Here is a 21,072-nt window from a genome sequence, read left to right as displayed (position 1 = left end):
TAAACTATATAATGAGGATTTCTATCAGCCTAATCGAGGTGTAGATTACATCTCATATGCAGTGTTTGAACTTGTAAACCAGGCTGCATGGGATTTATCTTAATGCGGCACTGTGCAGTCAATGGCAATGTCTGCTTTAGGTATAATGTCAGGAGCCGCTTGTGGATTTGACAGCTCTAATGCAGTTCCGCCTCCGACATCACCAAAACAACAGCAGATCTGATAGAATCGAGCCCCACATTTTTAACAGCTCTCACAATGGTGTACAATAAGGGATTATGTTTTTCACTCTGCTTTTCTATATCAACCCACTGTGACATTTCAGCACAAAGGTGTGCAAGTACGATGTGTGTGTGTATGAACAGCTCAGTGGGTAACCATGGAGATCCCTAGGTTAAGCACCACACCTGCAGGGCTGAGGGTTCACCTACATTCTTAAAAAAAAAAAAAAGGTGCTATCTAGAACCAAAAAGGGTTCTTTGCCTGTCCCCATAGGATAACCCTTTGAATAACCCCATGGAACCCAAAATAGTTCTACCTGGAACCAAAACGAGTTCTACCTGGAAACAAAAAGGGTTATACTACGGGGACAGCCGCAGAAACCATTTGGAAACCTTTTTTTAATTTAAGAGTGAAGTTTATGTGATAAACCAACAACATTGTTCAACTGCAGTTCCAGAGACATCATTTCACTTCTGATAATACAGATAATACAACTTGAGTTTTTGAAAGTTTTGTGGGAATACACTCATATTTCACTCATAATGTGGTTTTAAAAGAACATTGTGCCAATGGAGGCGATAAACCAATAGATACTGTAGGTTTCATAATATAGAAAACCTTGTAGACATTAAAGCCTCTCTGGCCATTAATTTCCTCATAAGCCGACAGTCCAATTAAAATTGTTCAGATAGCAGTGTTCGTTCACTGCATCAAGACGTCAATGTGTTTTCCGTTTGTGTCCATTTCCTAAAGGGGAAGCGCTCAGGGAATTCCACATTTTCATTTACATCACTTGTTTACTGTTAGAGGAAGCATCTCTTTGCAAGAAAAGGCAAGGGTGTCACGCTATGAAAGCAACTCTGCAGGTGCCTCATGTAGTAGCCACATTCTTCCACCTTTTCTCGCTCTCTCTTTCTCACTCAACTCTGTAGAGCTTTCTCACTCAACTCTGTAGAGCTTTCTCACTCAACCTTGTAGAGAACCAGTCTCCACATGCTGCTGAGAGAAAGTACAGTACAGGGAAACTTAAACAAAGTTGATGGGGCTGTATTTCAAATGAGCTCTAGGTGAGAGACAGAGCCGTCTACTGCAGTTCAAGACAGTTGAAAACACGTACAGCGTTTCTAGCTATGCAACAATATAGAGCAGTTGTATTATAAAGATATTTTCACCACCAGTTTGGTACAGTTTGACATTATGATGACATTTCGTGATGTTTTTGTTTGTGCCGCTTTACCTTTTGTTAAAACCAGGTTTGCTGTTTATTTGAGCAATATGAGATGGAAGGAAGTTATACTGTACATTATATTGTAGTCTCGGTTAATGATTTTTGACGTTCATTAATGTTTTGGATGTGTACTAAATAGCCCTCTACTTTTTTATTTTCAAGACACAAACACCAGTGAATGGAGACAGCACCTGGTTTTGTTCTCTGCGTCCCAGCACAGCCTGTTCACCGGCCCCAAGCACTACCTCTACCCCCAGTACTGACTGGTGGTCGCCTCCCAGCCCATCTCCCGCACTGAGTTGCAGTGCAGAATTAGAAACATCTCCATGCTGGACCTGGGAAGCTCAATCCTGGGCCCACCTCCAAGATCTACTCCACTGATGCCACAGAGCAGCAGCAGTAGTTCTGTAGCAGGGGTGTGAGAAGAAGGGAGAAAACAGCTGCAGACATCACTCACAAAGGCATTGATTGAAGACATGTCTTGTTCGCAATGTTGTGTGTCTCACATGTCTGTTCATAAGACACTGTTTTACTATTGTTCCGAAATATTTATATGGCTCATAAATATTTGTATCTACACTCTTGACACTTCATATTTCACCCTTTTGTTGTTTACATGTCTGTTCATAGCAGACACTGTTGTACTACTGTTAAGAAATACGTATATTCAGAAATATTTGTAACTATACTGACATGTTTTATTCCATAGACACTTGTTTACATGTCTGTTCTCAGCAGAGAACAGACATTTTGTACTGTGGTTTACTTTCAGAAGCAATAATAAAGGTTTATTTGTGTGCTGAAAAAGCATTACTTCATCGCAACACAAGGTGTTTGACCGCATTCTATTTGCGCTGACAAAGTACAGAAGAACTGTGTGCCACAGATTTTACTGGCTTTTTTTCTACTTGTGGTGTAGTTCAAGCTAATCTAAATTAAAACACAGTGCACATAAAGAACTGGGTCTGTGTGTACATCAAAAATCTTCATCCTTGCGGCCATGATGCCAAATGCATTCTCTGACTCTCCGACAACGAGAATGGTGGTAGTTCCAGGTAGTAATTTTTTTTAAACTCATTTTTCAACCACTCCACAAATGTCTTGTTAACCAACTATAGTTCTGGAAAGTCGGTTAGGACATCTACTTGACATGACATCTAAATGACAGAAGTCATTTTTACAACAATTGTTTACAGACAGATTATTTCACTTATAATTCACTGTATCACAATTCCACTGGGTCAGAAGTTAACATACACTAAGTTGACTGTTTTTTTATTTATTTTTTTATTTCACCTTTATTTAACCAGGTAGGCTAGTTGAGAACAAGTTCTCATTTGAAACTGCGACCTGGCCAAGATAAAGCAAAGCAGTGTGACACAGACAACAACACAGAGTTACACATGGAGTAAACAATAAACAAGCCAATAACACAATAAACAAGTCAATGACACAGTAGAAAAAAGAAAGTCTATATACAGAGTGTGCAAAAGGCATGAGGAGGTAGGCAATAAATAGGCCATAGGAGCAAATAATTACAATTTAGCAGATTAACACTGGAGTGATAAATGAGCAGATTATGTGCAAGTAGAGATACTGGTGTGCAAAAGAGCAGAAAAGTAAATAAAATAAAAACAGTATGGGGATGAGGTAGGTAGATTGGGTGGGCTATTTACAGATGGACTATGTACAGCTGCAGCGATTGGTTAGTTGATTGTTAAAGTTGGTGAGGGAAATAAAAGTCTCCAACTTCAGCGATTTTTGCAATTCGTTCCAGTCACTGGCAACAGAAAACTGGAAGGAAAGGCGGCCAAATGAGGTGTTGGCTTTGGGGATGATCAGTGAGATATACCTGCTGGAACATGTGCTATGGGCGGGTGTTGTTATCGTGACCAGTGAACTGAGATAAGGCGGAGCTTTACCTAGCATAGACTTATAGATGACCTGGAGCCAGTGGGTCTGGCGACGAATATGTAGCGAGGGCCAGCCGACTAGAGCATATAGTTCGCAGTGGTGGGTGGTATAAGGTGATTTGGTAACAAAACGGATGGCACAGTGATAGACTGCATCCAGTTTGCTTAGTAGAGTGTTGGAAGCTATTTTGTAGATGACATCGCCGAAGTTGAGGATCGGTAGGATAGTCAGTTTTACTAGGGTAAGTTTGGCGGCGTGAGTGAAGAAGGCTTTGTTGCGCGATAGAAAGCCGATTCTAGATTTAATTTTGGATTGGAGATGTTTAATATGAGTCTGGAAGGAGAGTTTACAGTCTAGCCAGACACCTAGGTATTTATAGTTTTCCACATATTCTAGGTCGGAACCGTCCAGGGTGGTGATGCTAGTCAGGCGGGCGGGTGCGGGCAGCGAACGGTTGAAAAGCATGCATTTGGTTTTACTAGCGTTTAAGAGCAGTTGGAGGCCACGGAAGGAGTGTTGTATGGCATTGAAGCTCGTTTGGAGGTTTGTTAGCACAGTGTCCAAGGAAGGGCCAGAAGTATACAGAATGGTGTCGTCTGCATAGAGGTGGATCAGGGAATAGCCTGCAGCAAGAGCGACATCATTGAAAAATACAGAGAAAAGAGTCGGTCCGAGATTTGAACCCTGTGGTACCCCGATAGAAAATGCCAGAGGTCCGATTTGACACACTGAACTCTGTCTGCAAAGTAGTTAGTGAACCAGGCGAGGCATTCATTAGAAAAACAAAGGCTATTGAGTCTGCCGGTAAGAATACGGGGATTGACAGAGTTGAAAGCCTTGGCCAGGTTGATGAAGACGGCTGCACAGTACTGTCTTTTATCGATGGCGGTTATGATATCGTTTAGTACTTTGAGCGTGGCTGAGGTGCACCCGTGACCGGCTCGGAAGCCGGATTGCACAGCGGAGAAGGTACGGTGGGATTCGAAATGGTCAGTGATCTGTTGATTAACTTGGCTTTCGAAGACTTTAGATAGGCAGGGCAGGATGGATATAGGTCCGTAACAGTTTGGGTTTAGGGTGTCACCCCCTTTGAAGAGGGGGATGACCGCGGCAGCTTTCCAATCTTTAGGGATCTCGGACGATACGAAAGAGAGATTGAACAGGCTGCTAATAGGGGTTGCAACAATGGCGGTGGATAGTTTTAGAAAGAGAGGGTCCAGATTGTCTAGCCCAGCTGATTTGTATGGGTCTAGGTTTTGTAGCTCTTTCAGAACATCTGCTGTCTGGATTTGGGTGAAGGAGAAGCTGGGGAGGCTTGGGCGAGTAGCTGTGGGGGAGGCGGAGCTGTTGGCCAGGGTTGGAGTAGCCAGGAGGAAGGCATGGCCAGCCGTTGAGAAATGCTTATTGAAATGTTTGATTATCATGGATTTATCAGTGGTGACCGTGTTACCTAGCCTCAGTGCAGTGGGCAGCTGGGAGGAGGTGCTCTTGTTCTCCATGGACTTTACAGTGTCCCAAAACCTTTTGGAGTTAGAGCTACAGGATGCAAATTTCTGCATGAAAAAGCTAGCCTTTGCTTTCCTGACTGACTGCGTGTATTGGTTCCTGACTTCCCTGAACAGTTGCATATCGTGGGGACTATTCGATGTTATTGCAGTCTGCCACAGGATGTTTTTTGTGCTGGTCAAGGGCAGTCAGGTCTGGAGTGAACCAAGGGCTATTTCTGTTCTTGGTTCTGCATTTTTTGAACGGGGCATGGTTATCTAAGATGGTGAGGAAATTACTTTTAAAGAATGACCAGGCATCCTCGACTGACGGGATGAGGTCAATATCCTTCCAGGATACCCGGGCCAGGTCGATTAGAAAGGCCTGCTCGCAGAAGTGTTTTAGGGCGCGTTTGACTATGATGAGGGGTGGTCATTTGACCGTGGGCCCATAGCAGACACAGGCAATGGGGCAGTGATCGCTGAGATCCTGATTGAAAACAGTGGAGGTGTATTTGGAGGGCAAGTTGGTCAGGATAATGTCTATGAGGGTGCCCATGTTTACAGATTTAGGGTTGTACCTGTTGGGTTCCTAGATGATTTGTGTGAGATTGAGGGCATCTAGCTTAGATTGTAGGACTGCCGGGGTGTTAAGAATATCCCAGTTTAGGTCACCTAACAGAACGAACTCTGAAGCTAGATGGGGGGCGATCAATTCACAAATGGTGTCCAGGGCACAGCTGGGAGGGGAGGGGGGTCGATAGCAGGCTTCAACATGAGGGACTTAATTCTGGAGAGGTTCATTTTTTAAATTAGGAGTTCAATCTGTTTGGGTATAAACTTGGAAAGTATGACAGAACTTTGCAGGCTATCTCTGCAGTAGATTGCACCTCCTTCTCCTTTGGCAGTTCTATCTTGACGGAAAATGTTGTAGCTGGGTATGGAAATCTCAGAATTGTTGGTGGCCTTCCTAAACCAGGATTCAGACACGGCAAGGACATCAGGGTTGGCGGAGTGTGCTAAAGCAGTAAGTAAAACAAACTGTGAAATCAGCCAAGACCTCAGAAACAGAATTGTAGACCTCAACAAGTCTGGTTCATCCTTGGGAGCAATTTCCAAACGCCTGAAGGTACCACATTCATCTGTACAAACAATAGTACGCAAGTATAAACACCATGGGATAACGCAGCCATCATACCGCTCAGGAAGGAGACGCATTCTGTTTCCTAGAGAGAAACGTACTTTGCTGCGAAAAGTGCAAATCAATCCCAGAACAACAGCAAAGGACCCTGTGAAGATGCTGGAGGAAACATGTACAAAAGTATCTACATGCACAGTAATACGAGTCCTGTATCGATATAACCTGAAAGGCCGCTCAGCAAGGAAGAAGCCACTATTCCAAAACCACCAGAAAAAGCCAGACTACGGTTTGAAACTGCACATGGGGACAAAGATTGTACTTTTTGGAGAAATGTCCTCTGATCTGATGAAACAAAAATAGAACTGTTTGGCCATAATGATCATCGTTATGTTTGGAGGAAAAAGGGGGAGGCTTGGAAGCCGAAGAACACCATCCCAACCGTGAAGCACGGGGGTGGCAGCATCATGTGGTGGGGGTGCTTTGCTGCAGGAGGGACTGGTGCACTTCATAAAATAGATGGCACCATGAGGGAGGAAAATTATGTGGATATATTGAAGCAACATCTCAAGACATCAGTCAAGAGATTAAAGCTTGGTCGCAAATGGGTCTTCCAAATCGACAATGACCCCAAGCATACTTCCAAAGTTGTGGCAAAATGGCTTAAGGACAACAAAGTCAAGCTATTGGAGTGGACATCACAAAGCCCTGACCTCAATCCTATAGAACATTTGTGGGCAGAACTGAAAAAGCGTGTGCGAGCAAGGAGGTCCACAAACCTGACTCAGTTACATCAGCTCTGTCAAGAGGAATGGGCCAAAATTCATCCAACTTATTGTGGGAAGCTTGTGGAAGGCTACCCGAAACATTTGACCCAAGTTAAACAATTTAACAGGCAATGCTACCAAATACTAATTGAGTGTATGAAAACTTCTGACCCACTGGGAATGTGATGAAAGAAATAAAAGCTGAAATAAATCATTCTCTCTAATATTATTCTGACATTTCACATTCTTAAAATAAAGTGGTGATCCTAACTGACCTAAGACAGGGTATTTTTACTAGGATTAAAGGTCAGGTATTGTGAAAAACTGAGTTTAAATGTATTTGGCTAAGGTGTATGTAAATTTCCGACTTCAACTGTATCTCAAACAGAAGCCATAGATTACAGGCAACATCTGCACCGAGCTAAAGGCTAGAGCTGCCGCTTTCAAGAAGCGGGTCACAAATCCGGACGCTTACAAGTAATCCCACTATGCCCTCAGAAGGACCATCAAACAGGCAAAGCGTCAATACAGGATTAAGAGAAACACAGCCGCGAGCTGCCCAGTGACGCGAGCCTGCTAGACGGGCTAAATACCTTTTATGCTCGCTTCGTGGAAAGCAACACTGAAGCATGCATGAGAGCACCAGCTGTTCCAGATGACTGTGAGCCGATGTGAGCAAGACCTGTGAGCTTTTTGTAGCCGATGTGAGCAAGACCTTTAAACAGATCAACATTCACAAGGCCAGACGGATTACTAGGACGTGTACTCAGAGCATGCGCGGACCAACAGGCAAGTCTTCACGGACATTTTCGACCTCTCCCTGACCGAGTATGTAATACCTACATGTTTCAAGCAGACCACCATAGTCCCTGTGCCCAAGAAAACAAAGGTAACATGTCGGTAACCATGAAGTGCCTTGAAAGGCTGGTCATGGCTCACATCCCGGAAACCTGAGACCCACTCTAATTTCCATACCGCCCCAACAGATCCACAGATGACGCAATCTCAATCACACTCCCCATTCCCACCTGGACAAAAGGAACACCTGTGAGATTGCTTTTCATTGACTACAGCTCCGTGTTCAACACCATAGTGCCCACAAAGCTCATCACTAAGCTAAGGACCCTGGGATTAAACACCTCTCTCTGCAACTGGATCCTGGACTTCCTGACGGGTCGCCCCCAGGTGATGAGGGTAGGTAACAACACATCCGCCACGCTGATCCTCAACACAGGGGCCCCTCATGGTAACCAGCTAGGTTAACATCCAATTGGCGACAGGTTTTATATTCAAAACTCTGCATAAAAACAATATGCGCATTTTCCTACCAAAGATGTGTTTTCATCAAATTGAGTTGTTGCAGATAAAAGGCAGTGCATGATGGTGCAGCACACATAAACATACATTTTGTGGTTAAATTCCCATGTACTGAATAAAAAATACCTCTTACGTATTGTGGTTCCTGTACAGGAACCAAAGTCAGCGGAAATTTCAGAGCGCCACTCGTAGTACTCGGTAAAACTCAAACTTTCATTAAAACACACAAGCAAGGTACTCAATTAAAGCTACACTCGTTGTGAATCTAGCCAACATGTCAGATTTGTAAAATGCTTTTTGGCGAAAGCATGAGAAGCTATTATCTGATAGCATGCACCCCCCAAAATACCTGAACGAGACCTAAACATAATTTCCTGGGTGCACCCCAAGACAGGAAGTGCCTATACGTCATCCCACCAAGGATAAACTTGCAACGAAATGCCAGTATTGGCGACATCGTGTAGAAGCTGTAGGCGTTGTAAACGGAACCTCATCTATTTTCTATCGCCTTAGACAATTGAAAGACTGGAGGATGAATATTTTTTTTGTGTTTTTGGTGAACAGTTTTCCCTGGGATTTTTACTCCTGAACACGTTCTGTTATAGCCACAGACATGATTTAACCAGTTTTAGAAACTTCAGAGTGTTTTCTATACACACATACTTATCATATCTTATCATATGCATATACTATATTCCTGGCATGAGTAGCAGGACGTTGAAATGTTGCGCGATTTTTAACAAAAAGTTGCGAAAAGCTGCGAGAATTCGCATCATCCGTAACAGGTTAAATGGGTTTCCATCGAATTTCCAACTCCACTGATGACTTTCTCACCAAAATGTTTTCTTTTGCTACAGAACTGTATCTGCACGCTGCTGACTAGAGCGCACCTATGAGATGATGATGAGATTAGTACGGACAAAAACAATTTTTATTTGCCTAACACAACCTAGCGTCGATGATCATTGTTACCAGAATAAAACCCTTAAGATGTATTGTAAAGGAGCCTCAAGCACATCACCTTGCACTTTTACCACCCTGTGAAGTTCATCATAACTTATTTCATCTGTAGCCTAATAAACTGCATGCTTTCCAGACGTAGTGGGAGGATCACACAAGGTGACTCCATGTTTACTTCCATATGATGGTTAATATATCCATATTTTCGCATAAAAGCATTTCCCTCAACATTTCTCATTTAATTCATATTATCGACACAAAAAGATCCCACTTTGTCTAGCATATTTATTTTTTTCTGATTTTTTTTATCTGACATGTACTTTACTTGCATAAAAAGGTTGGATGGAAACCTGGTTACAGAATCACTTGTTATTTGTTCCTAAAAACCCAAAGCCAGCAATAGAGGCCTTTAAGACACTTGTACAGGAAATTTGCACTGATGCACTGACTACTGGGAAAGAGATGAGATGCAAACACCTCTTCACAGCTTGGCTAAAGATGACTGACAGCTTACCGCAGTCACACACACACACACACCACCCTACCATCTGCAGGATATATCTGAGGGTCACATGAACAGAAGTAGGAGAGTATGGGAGGGTACGCTGCCTCATCCCCGTAACCCCCCTACATGTGTGGCTGGCATACCACATTAACAGTCAGCCACAGTGGCCACACGTGTCCCCTTGTGTGGTTGGCCACTGCTGTACCCTTCCCTGTCTCAGTGTCCCTACTGTGCCTGTGTCACATAACCTAGAGGCAGAGGAGCCCATTGTTGGGAGGAAAAATGGGATAGGAAAAAAACATTGAGATAAAAAGGAGGAGGATGTGAAATTAATTATTTATGACTCTTCAGTTTTGGTGTGTGTGTGTGTGTGTGTGTGTGTGTGTGTGTGTGTGTGTGTGTGTGTGTGTGTGTGTGTGTGTGTGTGTGTGTGTGTGTGTGTGTCAGAGGTGTTGGGATAGTTAAAAGTGGTAAATTACACAAACCCATCCAGTGATGATTCTAATAATCTCTTGGGATGTTTACGTGATGGATGTGTGGTATAGGATCGGTACACACATTGGAATTCTACAAAGAAATGAAAACAAATAAGGTGTCACTCTTAAATAACTTCCAACATATTTGTATGCATGCATGCTAGAACATCTACAATCACTGTAAAGGCTCGTGCTTGAGTTTGTGCATGCTTCCGCCTATTTGTATGCAACATGCACAATCAGTACTTGGATTCCAACTGCTTTCAGCTCTTTGATCTAAGAATAGTCCTGGATTTCACATGCTTCTGTGAGGCTAAACTACATCAAAAATATTAAATCAGCTCTATCGACTGGAATTTTGAGCAGCAAAGACATTCAAGTGCATCTAATTAAATTCCCTTAACTGATCCAATGAATTGACAGAACATTACAAACACTAACTAGGACATAAAACAAACAGGCATGGAACTGATCTGTCGTTACACAACTGAGTGTTAATGAGACAGTAATTAATATTGACTGCAAGAAATGTCTATTAGACAAGTAGTAATATGGCCAGCCAAATCTGAATAGATTCATATTTGCAATTCACAATCTGTGATCACACCAGCTTCAATAAATACTGAATAAATAAATAACTGTTTGATAGTTTCACATTCACACTCTCCTTCAAATTAGTGGACTTGGCTATTTCAGTCACACCCGTTACTGACAGGTGTATAAAATCGAGCACACGGCTATCCAATCTCCATAGACAAACAATGACAGTAGAATGGCCCATACGGAAGAGCTCAGTGACTTTCAAAGTGGCACTGTCAACGTAGGATGCTACCTTTCCAACAAGTCAGTTTGTCACATTTCCTTCCGCCTTGCTAAAGCTGCAACACCCGTTACAAACTGCCTCTGGAACCATCGTCAGCACAAGAACTGTTCGTCAGCAGCTTCATGAAATGGGTTTCCATGGCCGAGCAGCCACACACAAGCCTAAGATCACCATGTGCAATGCCCAGTGTCGGCTGGAGTGGTGTAAAGCTCTCTGCCATTGGACTCTAGAGCAGTGGAAATGCGTTCTATGGAGTGATGAATCACGCTTCACCATCTGGCAGTCCGACAGACGAATCTGGGTTTGGCGGATGCCAGGAGAACACTACCTGCCAGAATGCATATTGCTAACTGTAAAGTTTGGTGGAGGAGGAATAATGGTCTGGGGCTTTTTTTCCTGATTTGGGCTAGGCCCCGTAGTTCCAGTGAAGGGAAATCTTAACGCTACATCATTCAACAATTCTGTGCTTCCAACTTTGTGGCAACAGACCCTTTCCTGTTTCAGCATGACAATGTCCCTGCGCACAAAGTGAGGTCCATAAAGAAATGGTTTGTTGAGATTGGTGTGGAAAAACTTGACTGGCTTGCACAGAGCCCTGACCTCAACCCAATTGAACACCTTTGGGATGAATTGAAAGGCAGACTTTGAGCCAGGCCTAATCGCCCAAAATCAGTGCCCGACCTCACTAATTCTCGTGGCTGAATGGAAAGTCCCCGCAGCAATGTTCCAACATCTAGTGGAAATCCTTCCCAGAAGAGTGGAGGCTGTTATAGCAGCAAAGGGGGGACGAACTCCATATTAATGCACATGATTTTGGAATGAGATGTTCGATGAGCAGGTGTCCACATTCTTTTGGCCATGGAGTGTATGTATTTGACGATACCCAATAGCACATTCACACAAACACAACACGAGGGGCTTTTCTCTAAATGTTTGTGGTCAGGCGGCTCAGTGGGTTGTTGGAGAAAAGTGCTTGCAACACCAAAATTATGGGTTAATGAATCTGTATGGATATTGAATATATGAATATACAAGGAAAGTCTATGGAGTATACTGGAAGAATGAAGACAGAAAGAAGGAAGACAGAGCTGAATAGACTGCTCTCTAGTAACACCTCCCAGCTCTGTGAAAAACCACTGAGCCTATAGGTGAGAGATGCAGAGTTGAACATTAAGCAACATAGTAGTGGTGTGCTAACCTAACCAGCATGGATTATACCCAGTTGTCTGTCCCGACAGGACCAAAAAAAGCTGTCTATGTTTGGTTGAGATTTGGTCTGGTCTGGACTGGCCTTGATTTGGCCCAAACATAGACGTCTATAATTGGTTCAGATTTGGTCCGGACCAAATCAGGTTCGGACCAAATCATAGACAACCATGTTTCACAAGTTTGAACAGCACAGTACATCATAGTATAGTACATTACAGTACATAGTAAAGAAAAGTAGAATATAGTACAGTTATGTACAGCAGAGTAAAGTATAGTGTACTGTATTGTACCCAACTTTACTCTAATGTACTTTACTCTAATGTACTGTACTCTTCTATAATGAACTAAACTAAACTGTACTGTACTCTTCTGAATTAAACTCCACGGTACTCTACTGAATTAAATTATACTGTACTGTACTCTACTACACTCTACTCTACTGAATAAAACTTGATGACTGTCATGTGCTCTACTGACTCTACTGTGCTCTACTGCACTAAGCTGTGCCGTACTATAATGTGATGTTCAAAGTTGTGAAACATAGCCTAGAAGTATATGATTTGTTCAGATTTGGATCTGGTCCGCACAGACCAAATATGTACTTGTTTGGGGGTGGAGCTCATCACAATAATACCCAGCATGCTTTGTAAGTGTACATTTTGGTCATTCAGCCGACGCTATTATCTAGAGAGAGACTTAGTCAGTCAAGCGCATTCAACTAAGGTAGATAAACACCAACATAAGTGCATGTGACAGATGGGAGTAATAATAAATATTCTGTTGTAATCTTCAGTTGGCTCATTTGTCCTATTAAATGATACTTCAGGATCTTGGCCATGAAGCCCTTTACCTACTTCCCGAGAGTCAGATGAATTCGTGGATACCATTTTTATATCTGCTTGCAGTTTGAAGGAAGTTGCTAACTAGAGTTAGCGCGATGACTCGAAGTCTATGGTATGAGCTAGCATGCTGGTAGATACCGTAGACTTCCAGTCATTGCGCTTATGCTAGTAAGCATTGGCTCACAAAATAGCCTCTAACTTTATTCAGTAGAAGTAGATAAAAATCCCAAAGTATCCCGTTAAGAGGCATGAAAAATGATTATTTTGATATAATGCTTATTACTGCATTGAGAATATATGTGTAGTTGAAATTTGGCCATAGAATCAATGACCGAAAAATACATATTTTCAACATCTGTAAATTACGTATTTTCAGGACGTAAAAATACATATAAATACGTCATTTACAGATGTTGAAAATTCTATGGCCAAATTTCAACTACACATATATTTTCAATGCCTTAAGCATTATATCAAAATAACACTTTTTTCATATTTTTTTTCAACGTCCAGAAATGACATATTTTCAACATCTGTAAAATACATATTTTCACCTTTCACTCAGCACCTAAAATGACCTGACGTCAATGTCAAATACTAGTTTTGCTTACTGGGCATGCTCCACAGCTCACATACAGCACAACCAGGCCTGCCTGGGTTTAATGACTTCCAGTACCAGTGTGTTGTTCCACTCAAATCTACATTCTCAACAGGTTTCACCACGTATGCATGGCAGATCATTCACATGTTGAGGTATGGACAATATTAACACACTAGAAGGAAAACTCTGCACTCACTGAAATAGTCTTTACATTTTAATGCCTTCTTAACAGAGGTCAGGAAAAACAGATGCGTTTTGGCAGCAGCCTTCGTCACCCATATTTATAGATGACGCCACATTGTAGTAATGATTCTTTCTTTTTTCACAATCATTATTTACATACATTTTCTGCTGTTTTCCATAAGAGCTTCAAAATAACACTAATAATAAACAAAAAAAGGTGCACCTGTTGCTCACAGGAAGCAACTTAACTGGGTTCTTCATTAAGGCCTCTCAGTATGACTATAATGAACATGTGTCTAACTTGCACCGTTATGTGATTATTAAGAGACTAGATAGCTAATCCTGGCAACCAATATTCTAGCATTCATTTAGAGGCAAGCAGATCATAGATGACAAAGTGGTACCCCAGCATGTGCTATGTGTATAGTGTAATTTACAACTATCAATAGACCTACTAAAATATAAGCGTTTAGTCAATCAAAGAGTTACTCTGTAAAACAAGGAACACATTTACTAAATTCAACTAATAGAATGTATTAGTCATAAAATAATTAACACTCAAAACAATTACAGTGTACATGAAATACTTTATACATTACTATCAAGGCACAAGGCGAGACCCAAATGCAGACACAGGAAGCAAATGTTACAATGTTTATTACTCCAAAGGGGTAGGCAAGAGAATGGTCGTGGACCGGCAAAAAGGTCCAAACCAGATCAGAGTCCAGAGTGGTAGACAGGCTGGTCAAGGCAGACAGAATGGTCAAGCAGGTGGGTACAAAGTCCAGAAACAGGCAAGGGTCAAAACCGGGAGGACTAGAAAAAGGAGAATGCAAAAAGCAGGAGAATGGGAAAACCGCTGGTTGACTTGAAAACATCCAAGACGAACTGGCACAGAGAGACAGGAAACACAGGGATAAATACACCGGGGAAAATAAGCGACACCTGGAGGGGGTGGAGACAATCACAGGGACAAGTGAAATAGATAAGGGTGTGACAATTACAGAATAACACAGAGTAAATGACTATGAATGTTCTACGCCAGAACACCACCACAAGACCATCGGGAGACAAACAGATGGGTTCTGTGGAGCACAGCACATCCCTTCTCTTTATCAGCAATTGTTAGGTAGAGCCACGTTCGCAGACAGAACATTTAGTACAGGAACACCCCTGCAGGGACCTATTACTTCAGTTGATTGTCAGTTTCAGTATTTGGTCTCAAGAGGTGTGTAAAATTGCAATTATACTTCAGAATGATCACCACTATAAAAAGTTCAAAACCGCTTTTTAGGACAAAAACCTAATCGAGCGGCAGAATGCTACATTATTTTCACAGCATTTTATAATTCAACAGAGATGAAGAGGGCTGCAACTCGACCAGCCTCTATTTAGATTCTCATTCTATATGTTATACTCTATATATTTTGTATCAGTAGCCGCAAAATGGCTTCCATAATCCTCACCTTTGTCAGCTACAGACAGTGTGCTGCTGAAGTATTGCTCTTCCAGTGTCCACGACGTGTCGTTCATTTTGTTGGAGACCCCACATGATCCCAGGCAGTTCACCTTAATGGCTGGAATGGAAAGAAAGAAAGGATTCAATCAACTGTGCAGTTAACTAACTTTGTCTATCATTCATAGTTCTCTAAAATGGGTGTTTCCATTATGAGTTTTTCTATCTGTCATGAGTTGGTATTAAAAATGGATGGTATAAACACCAAATAGCAGAGTTTTCAATGAATGGTGTCTATAAATATGTTTTGCTGTTGACAGGAAGCCACATGTTCAACATGAACCCCTTTAAATGAAACCCTTGGCCCTGGTGTGCTCACTGTGCAGTGTAAAAATAGCAGCACTAAACATTCAATAGCGAGGGGTTTGTAGAGTGATCTGTATCATAGACTGGAATAGCCTCACCACTCACCTGTTCGATGGGGCTATTGAATATGTTACTAAGAAGCTAATGCAAGTAAATTCCAATTGCTAGCCTATAATCGGGGAAGCCAGCCACCCTTGCCCTATCGGGATAGGCAGACTCTACATCAAACTTCAGATAAACCCGAACTTTTCTGGGTAATATTATCATTATGTAAGTAAAGGTCAACCTAGACGTGTTCCAGGAGATTTTTATCATGTTTAATGATGTAGCATACATGCAGCCACTACTAATCTATGATAAGCTCCTATCTCTCCCCAGAGGGTTAGTGTGATCCTCAGAGGGATCTGAGAGTGACATCATGATCACACCGCACACAGCAGACACAACACATGTGACGTGATGTATGGAGAGGCTCTGTGTGGTTTAAGGACCGCTGTGTTGAGTTCCATACTAGGCTTGGGTGGTAAATTGTATATTGGGGTATTTGGAAAACTTCACAGGATGGTTTTTCCAATAGCGTCAATACTGTCAAAACAATTTCTTTGAAGTTGTTCAATATATTTTAATATTTAAGGCTACTTTTTAAGCTAATAAATACGTAGAGTCAACTTGTGCAATATGTTAGGAGATAAAGCAGATTCCATCCTTCATTTCATTGGTCACATTATTTTACAATATGAAGCTTACAGTAGTTCCCCAGAACAGTTGAGCCAGTCATATGTTTTGCTGTAAAAAGCACAATGGGTTAAATTTTGCCATTAGCGGCGGCTGCTGCTACTGGGTAGGGTGGCTCTATTCTCTCTTGGTTGTAAATAATCAAACAAAACAGACACTTGATTGTATTGTGTAGTTAACAGATGGAGAACGTGGAGGAAACAGCAAAGAAACAGTATCAGTGTTTGCCAATATTCATATGAAAGAAGTGTCGAATGGGGACCATTTTGTGTCCAATGATTGTTAGAAAAATCCATTCTGGAAAAATAATTCTGGTTGGGTAAGCCTGGGGGATGTTCTAAAGCCCAAGTCACCACACAGCACTGCATTACAGCACATGTCAATGGCTGTAGGGGCAGCAAGTAGCCTGGCGGGTAGGACCATTGGGCTAGTAAGTGAAAGGTTGCTGGATCGAATCCCCAAGCTGACAAGATAAAAATCTGTTGTTCTGAGCAAGGCAGGTAACCCACTGTTCCCTGGGCGCTGATGACATGGAAGTTGATTAAGGCAGCCGCCTGCACCTCTCTGATTCAGAGATTTTTCAGTTGAATGCATTCAGTTGTACAACTGACTAGATATCCTCCTTTCCCTGTAGTCAGAGCTCTGTCTGACTCTGTCCATATCTCTCAGAACTGAAACCTGTTGATAATGTGCAGTGGAACACCATGTGCACACAAGGTCACGCTCCTCCTCTCTTATAGCATCATGTTCCCTCATTGCCTCACATTGTCAAAAATGGAGGGAGAAAGAGAGGTCAGAGATGGAGAGATCTGTACAGGGACGGAAGTGGTAGCATATGACACTGCGCAGTTATGGACTGTGTGACCGAGTGACACACACAAGTAGAAGATAGCTCGCTAACTCTACTGTCACCAGTGGAGGGGAGCCATCTCTAATCTGCTAACCCCACCACCACAGCAGATATACTGACTGTAAGGCAGCACATTACTTCCTGTGTCAGCAGAACTATATGCCTTCATACACCTACCAGCAGTGCCTACAAGAATCACTCACACATAGTAATGTTAACAGAAGTTTAGCAGTCTTGAGCCATCCCTTATCAGATCACACATGAAGTATTTACAACCTCTGAGCATCAAACAAACACAACAAATGATCAGAGAATGCATTGCTGGGTGGGAGAGAGGAGAGACTAGAGCGAGTTCTGACTCAGTGTCTGTCTTTGTGTTCACTCTAATATGCTGGAGTCCTTCCAAGGCCTATTCCACGGTTCAATAAGTGTAGGAGAAACAAGACAGTAGGCGTGGAGAACACCGGCTCCATTTATTAGTTTCAATTTTCAACGTTTATTCTCCCCGTTCACAGGATACAGATTAAAGCTGATCCCCAAAGGATCAGCCAGCATAGGCTACTCCAGTACTGGAAGTGTTCATATGATCAGGACCTTGACAAACATGGATGGTTGTATCATAAGTAGAGGTCGACCGATTACGATTTTTCAACGCTGATACCGATTATTGGAGGACCAAAAAAGCCGATACCAATAATGTAATAATGACAATTACAACAATACTGAATGAACACTTTTATTTTAACTTAATATAATACATAAATAAAAATCTATTCAAATAAATAATGAAACATTCAATTTGGTTTAAATAATGCAAAAACAAAGTGTTGGAGAAGAAAGTAAAAGTGCAATATGTGCCATGTGAAAAAAGCCAACGTTTAAGTTCCTTGCTCCGAACATGAGAACCTATGAAAGCTGGTGGTTCCTTTTAACATGAGTCTTCAATATTCCCAGTTAAGTTTTAGGTTGTAGTTATTATAGGAATTATAGGACTATTTCTCTCTATTCCATTTGTATTTCATATACCTTTGACTATTAGATGTTCTTATAGGCACTATAGTATTGCCAGTCTAATCTCGGGAGTTGATAGGCTTAAGGTCATAAACAGCGCTGTGCTTCAAGCATTGCGAAGAGCTGCTGGCAAACACAGGAAAGTGCTGTTTGAATGAATGCTTACTGCTCGATCAGACTTAATTACAATATAATAAACACACAGAAATACGAGCCTTAGGTCATTAATATGGTCAAATCCGTAAAAACTTATTTTGAAAACAAAACATTTATTCTTTCAGTGAAATACAGAACCGTTCCGTATTTTATCGAACGGGTTGCATCCATAAGTCTAAATATTGATGTTACATTGCACAACCTTCAATGTTATGTCATAATTATGTAAAATTATGGCAAATTAATTACGGTCTTTGTTAGGAAGAAATGGTCTTCACACAGTTTGCAAAGAGCCAGGCGGCCCAAACTGCTACATATACCCTGACTCTGCTTGCAAAGAACGCAAGAGAAGTGACACAATTTCCCTAGTTAATATTGCCTGCTAACATGAATTTATTTTAACTAAATATGCAGGTTTAAGAAAATATACTTGTGTATTGATTTTAAGAAAGGCATTGATGTTTATGGTTAGGTACATTGGTGCAACGACAGTGCTTTTATTTGCGAATCACCCGTTTGGCGAAATAGGCTGTGATTAGATGATAAATTAACAGGCACCGCATTGATTATTAGCAATGCAGGACAAGCTAGTTAAACTAGTAATATCATCAACCATGTGTAGTTAACTAGTAATTATGTTAAGATTGATTGTTTTTATAAGATAAGTTTAATGCTAGCTAGCAACTTACCTTGGCTCCTTGCTGCACTCGTGTAACAGGTGGTGATTAAGGAAGCGTAGGCTGAATATACTTTTGTCAAATTTTATGATCATTATTTTATTTGTAATTTTTTTTTACTTGTGCATAAGGCATATGTTTTGTCCATGTGCAATATGATTTCATAGGAAGACAAAAGTCACTTTTTTTTGGCCAAATGCCATAAGAAATGTCCAAATGCAATATGATGGTGGGGCGGAAAACAGTCTCCTCGTGGAGTGCAATGTAATCGGCCATAATTGGCATTCAAAAATGCAGATTACCCCTTTGTTATGAAAACTTGAAATCGGCCCTAATTAATCGGCCATGCCGATTAATCGGTCGACCTCTAATTATAAGCACTCCTTATCCCTTGGTTGAGAGCTTAGAATAGGTCACATTTTCTTCCCCTTCCCTACTTCTTTGTGTAGGTTTGAAGGACTTTTTGTCTAGGACCTATTATACCTGACATTACAACCTTTCTCCTCTTCCCACAGGAATGTCTTTGAGGGCACACTTTCATAGAAACTATTATGCAATATTGCATTACAGTTTGTAATGTGTCTGTGTTCTTTCAAACATTTTACATTTTAGTCATTTACCAGATGCTCTTAACTAGAGCGACTTACAGTAGTGACTGCATACATTTTAATACTTTCTTCATACTGGTCCCCCCGTGGGAGTCGAACCCGCAACCCTGGTGCCATGCTCTACCAATTTAGCTACACAGGACTATAGAACCTAGAGTTCCTGTGATTTGACATGGATTTTTAAACCTTTGGTTAATGTTATTGGCCTAGTTAATCTTTTGGTACATGCCTAGGTGGGCAATGCAACTATCTTGTTGGGAAGAAATCTCCTCGGTAACAGATAGAGGGTTGCCCTGACAGTGCAACCAATCAGGGCCATGATATGAAGTCATTCAGTTAGAGAACATGACCCCTAGTGACATCCCTGCATGGCAACAATGAGTCAGCGTGTGTGTCAGGAGAGAGGAACTGGCAGGGAAAACAAAAGACAGACTTTGGGCTGATAATGATATTTCCTTGTTTACGAGCACCCTTAGAAGGGTTTCAACTGGTGGGGCGGAAAACAGAGGAGCTACAGTGGGTTTGTTTAAGGTCTGGCATTTAAGAGAACAATAAAAGACAGCGGTAGCTCGTTTTCCTCCAGCCAAAACAAGGAGCGGAACTGTGGCTCAAACAAGGGGAGGATTGTATCTGTCCAGAGGCTGGTATTTCATCACAGCTAGATCAGGAGTATTAATGAGCAGATTAAAAAGGTCTGCTGAATTTATTGGGAGACCAGGAGGAACATTCCATGGATGTTCTCAGAGTCTTAGAGGTCCACGTGATGTCAACAGTATCATACACACCCACACATATACACACAAGTTCACATAAGATAAAGCATCCTAAGATAAAAAAGGGTGGTACCTTTAAAGGAGCCAAATCCACGCTGACTTCCCCTAAATAAAGAAAGGTGTTTGCAACAAGAGAGAAAGCTGAAGACTTGATACTCCCTGTTGAGATCTGTCCACCTTCACTTTACTTGAATGTTTCTATTCACCGCACATATCACTTAAGTTACAACACCAATGAAAACCTGTAGACTCCAGTTTTACATGAGGCCCATTAGCAGGGCAGAGATCACCCGTACTTCGTCATTTTCAACATATCCCATCCTTACACTCCAGTAATCCAATGCCACGCTCACTATCCTCATTAAATCTTAAAGAGCTGCAAACAATTAGAGAGCCTCTTGCTTTCAGCTAGCTAGCTAATGTTAGCTGGCTGGCTGGCTCGACTATGCAAGTAACCATTTCAATAGAATGTTCATGATGTCACTGCGACAACTGTCATAAGACGTAGCTGGTAAATTTGCTCTGGCTATCTACTCTGATTTCAAAGCACTCATCTGAGTGTGCCAGAGCGCAGAATAACTGACGAATTTACGAATTTTCGAACGCTCAACACCCGTTGAACTGGTCAGTAAAGGTTGGCAAAAAAGCGTAATTACATTTTTGCCAGCAGCACATTTGTAGTCACCAACGCTCGGTATAACATAAAAATAACGTAACCAGCTCTGCTAGGGCTAGTAAAATGTTCAGAGTGAACTGTTCCCTCATTTGTGT

At 41.7% G+C, this 21,072-nt stretch overlaps 1 protein-coding gene across 1 annotated transcript in view; it reads right to left on the bottom strand.

The window, feature by feature from the left end:
• arrdc1b (arrestin domain containing 1b) overlaps positions 1-21,072 on the bottom strand; it is a 63,553-nt gene that overhangs the window by 12,439 nt on the left and 30,042 nt on the right. Inside the window, exon 2 of the mRNA XM_021590984.3 lies at positions 15,136-15,246. Within this exon, the coding sequence (XP_021446659.1) occupies positions 15,136-15,246 (111 nt within the window). The remainder of the gene's footprint in view (positions 1-15,135; positions 15,247-21,072) is intronic.

The sequence above is a fragment of the Oncorhynchus mykiss genome, chromosome 29, assembly GCF_057628025.1.
Source record: "Oncorhynchus mykiss isolate SJ-2025 chromosome 29, ASM5762802v1, whole genome shotgun sequence".
Classification (NCBI taxonomy): Eukaryota; Metazoa; Chordata; class Actinopteri; order Salmoniformes; family Salmonidae; genus Oncorhynchus; species Oncorhynchus mykiss.
The sequence above is the reverse complement of the archived record's forward strand: the minus strand, read 5'-3'. Positions and strand labels throughout refer to the sequence as shown.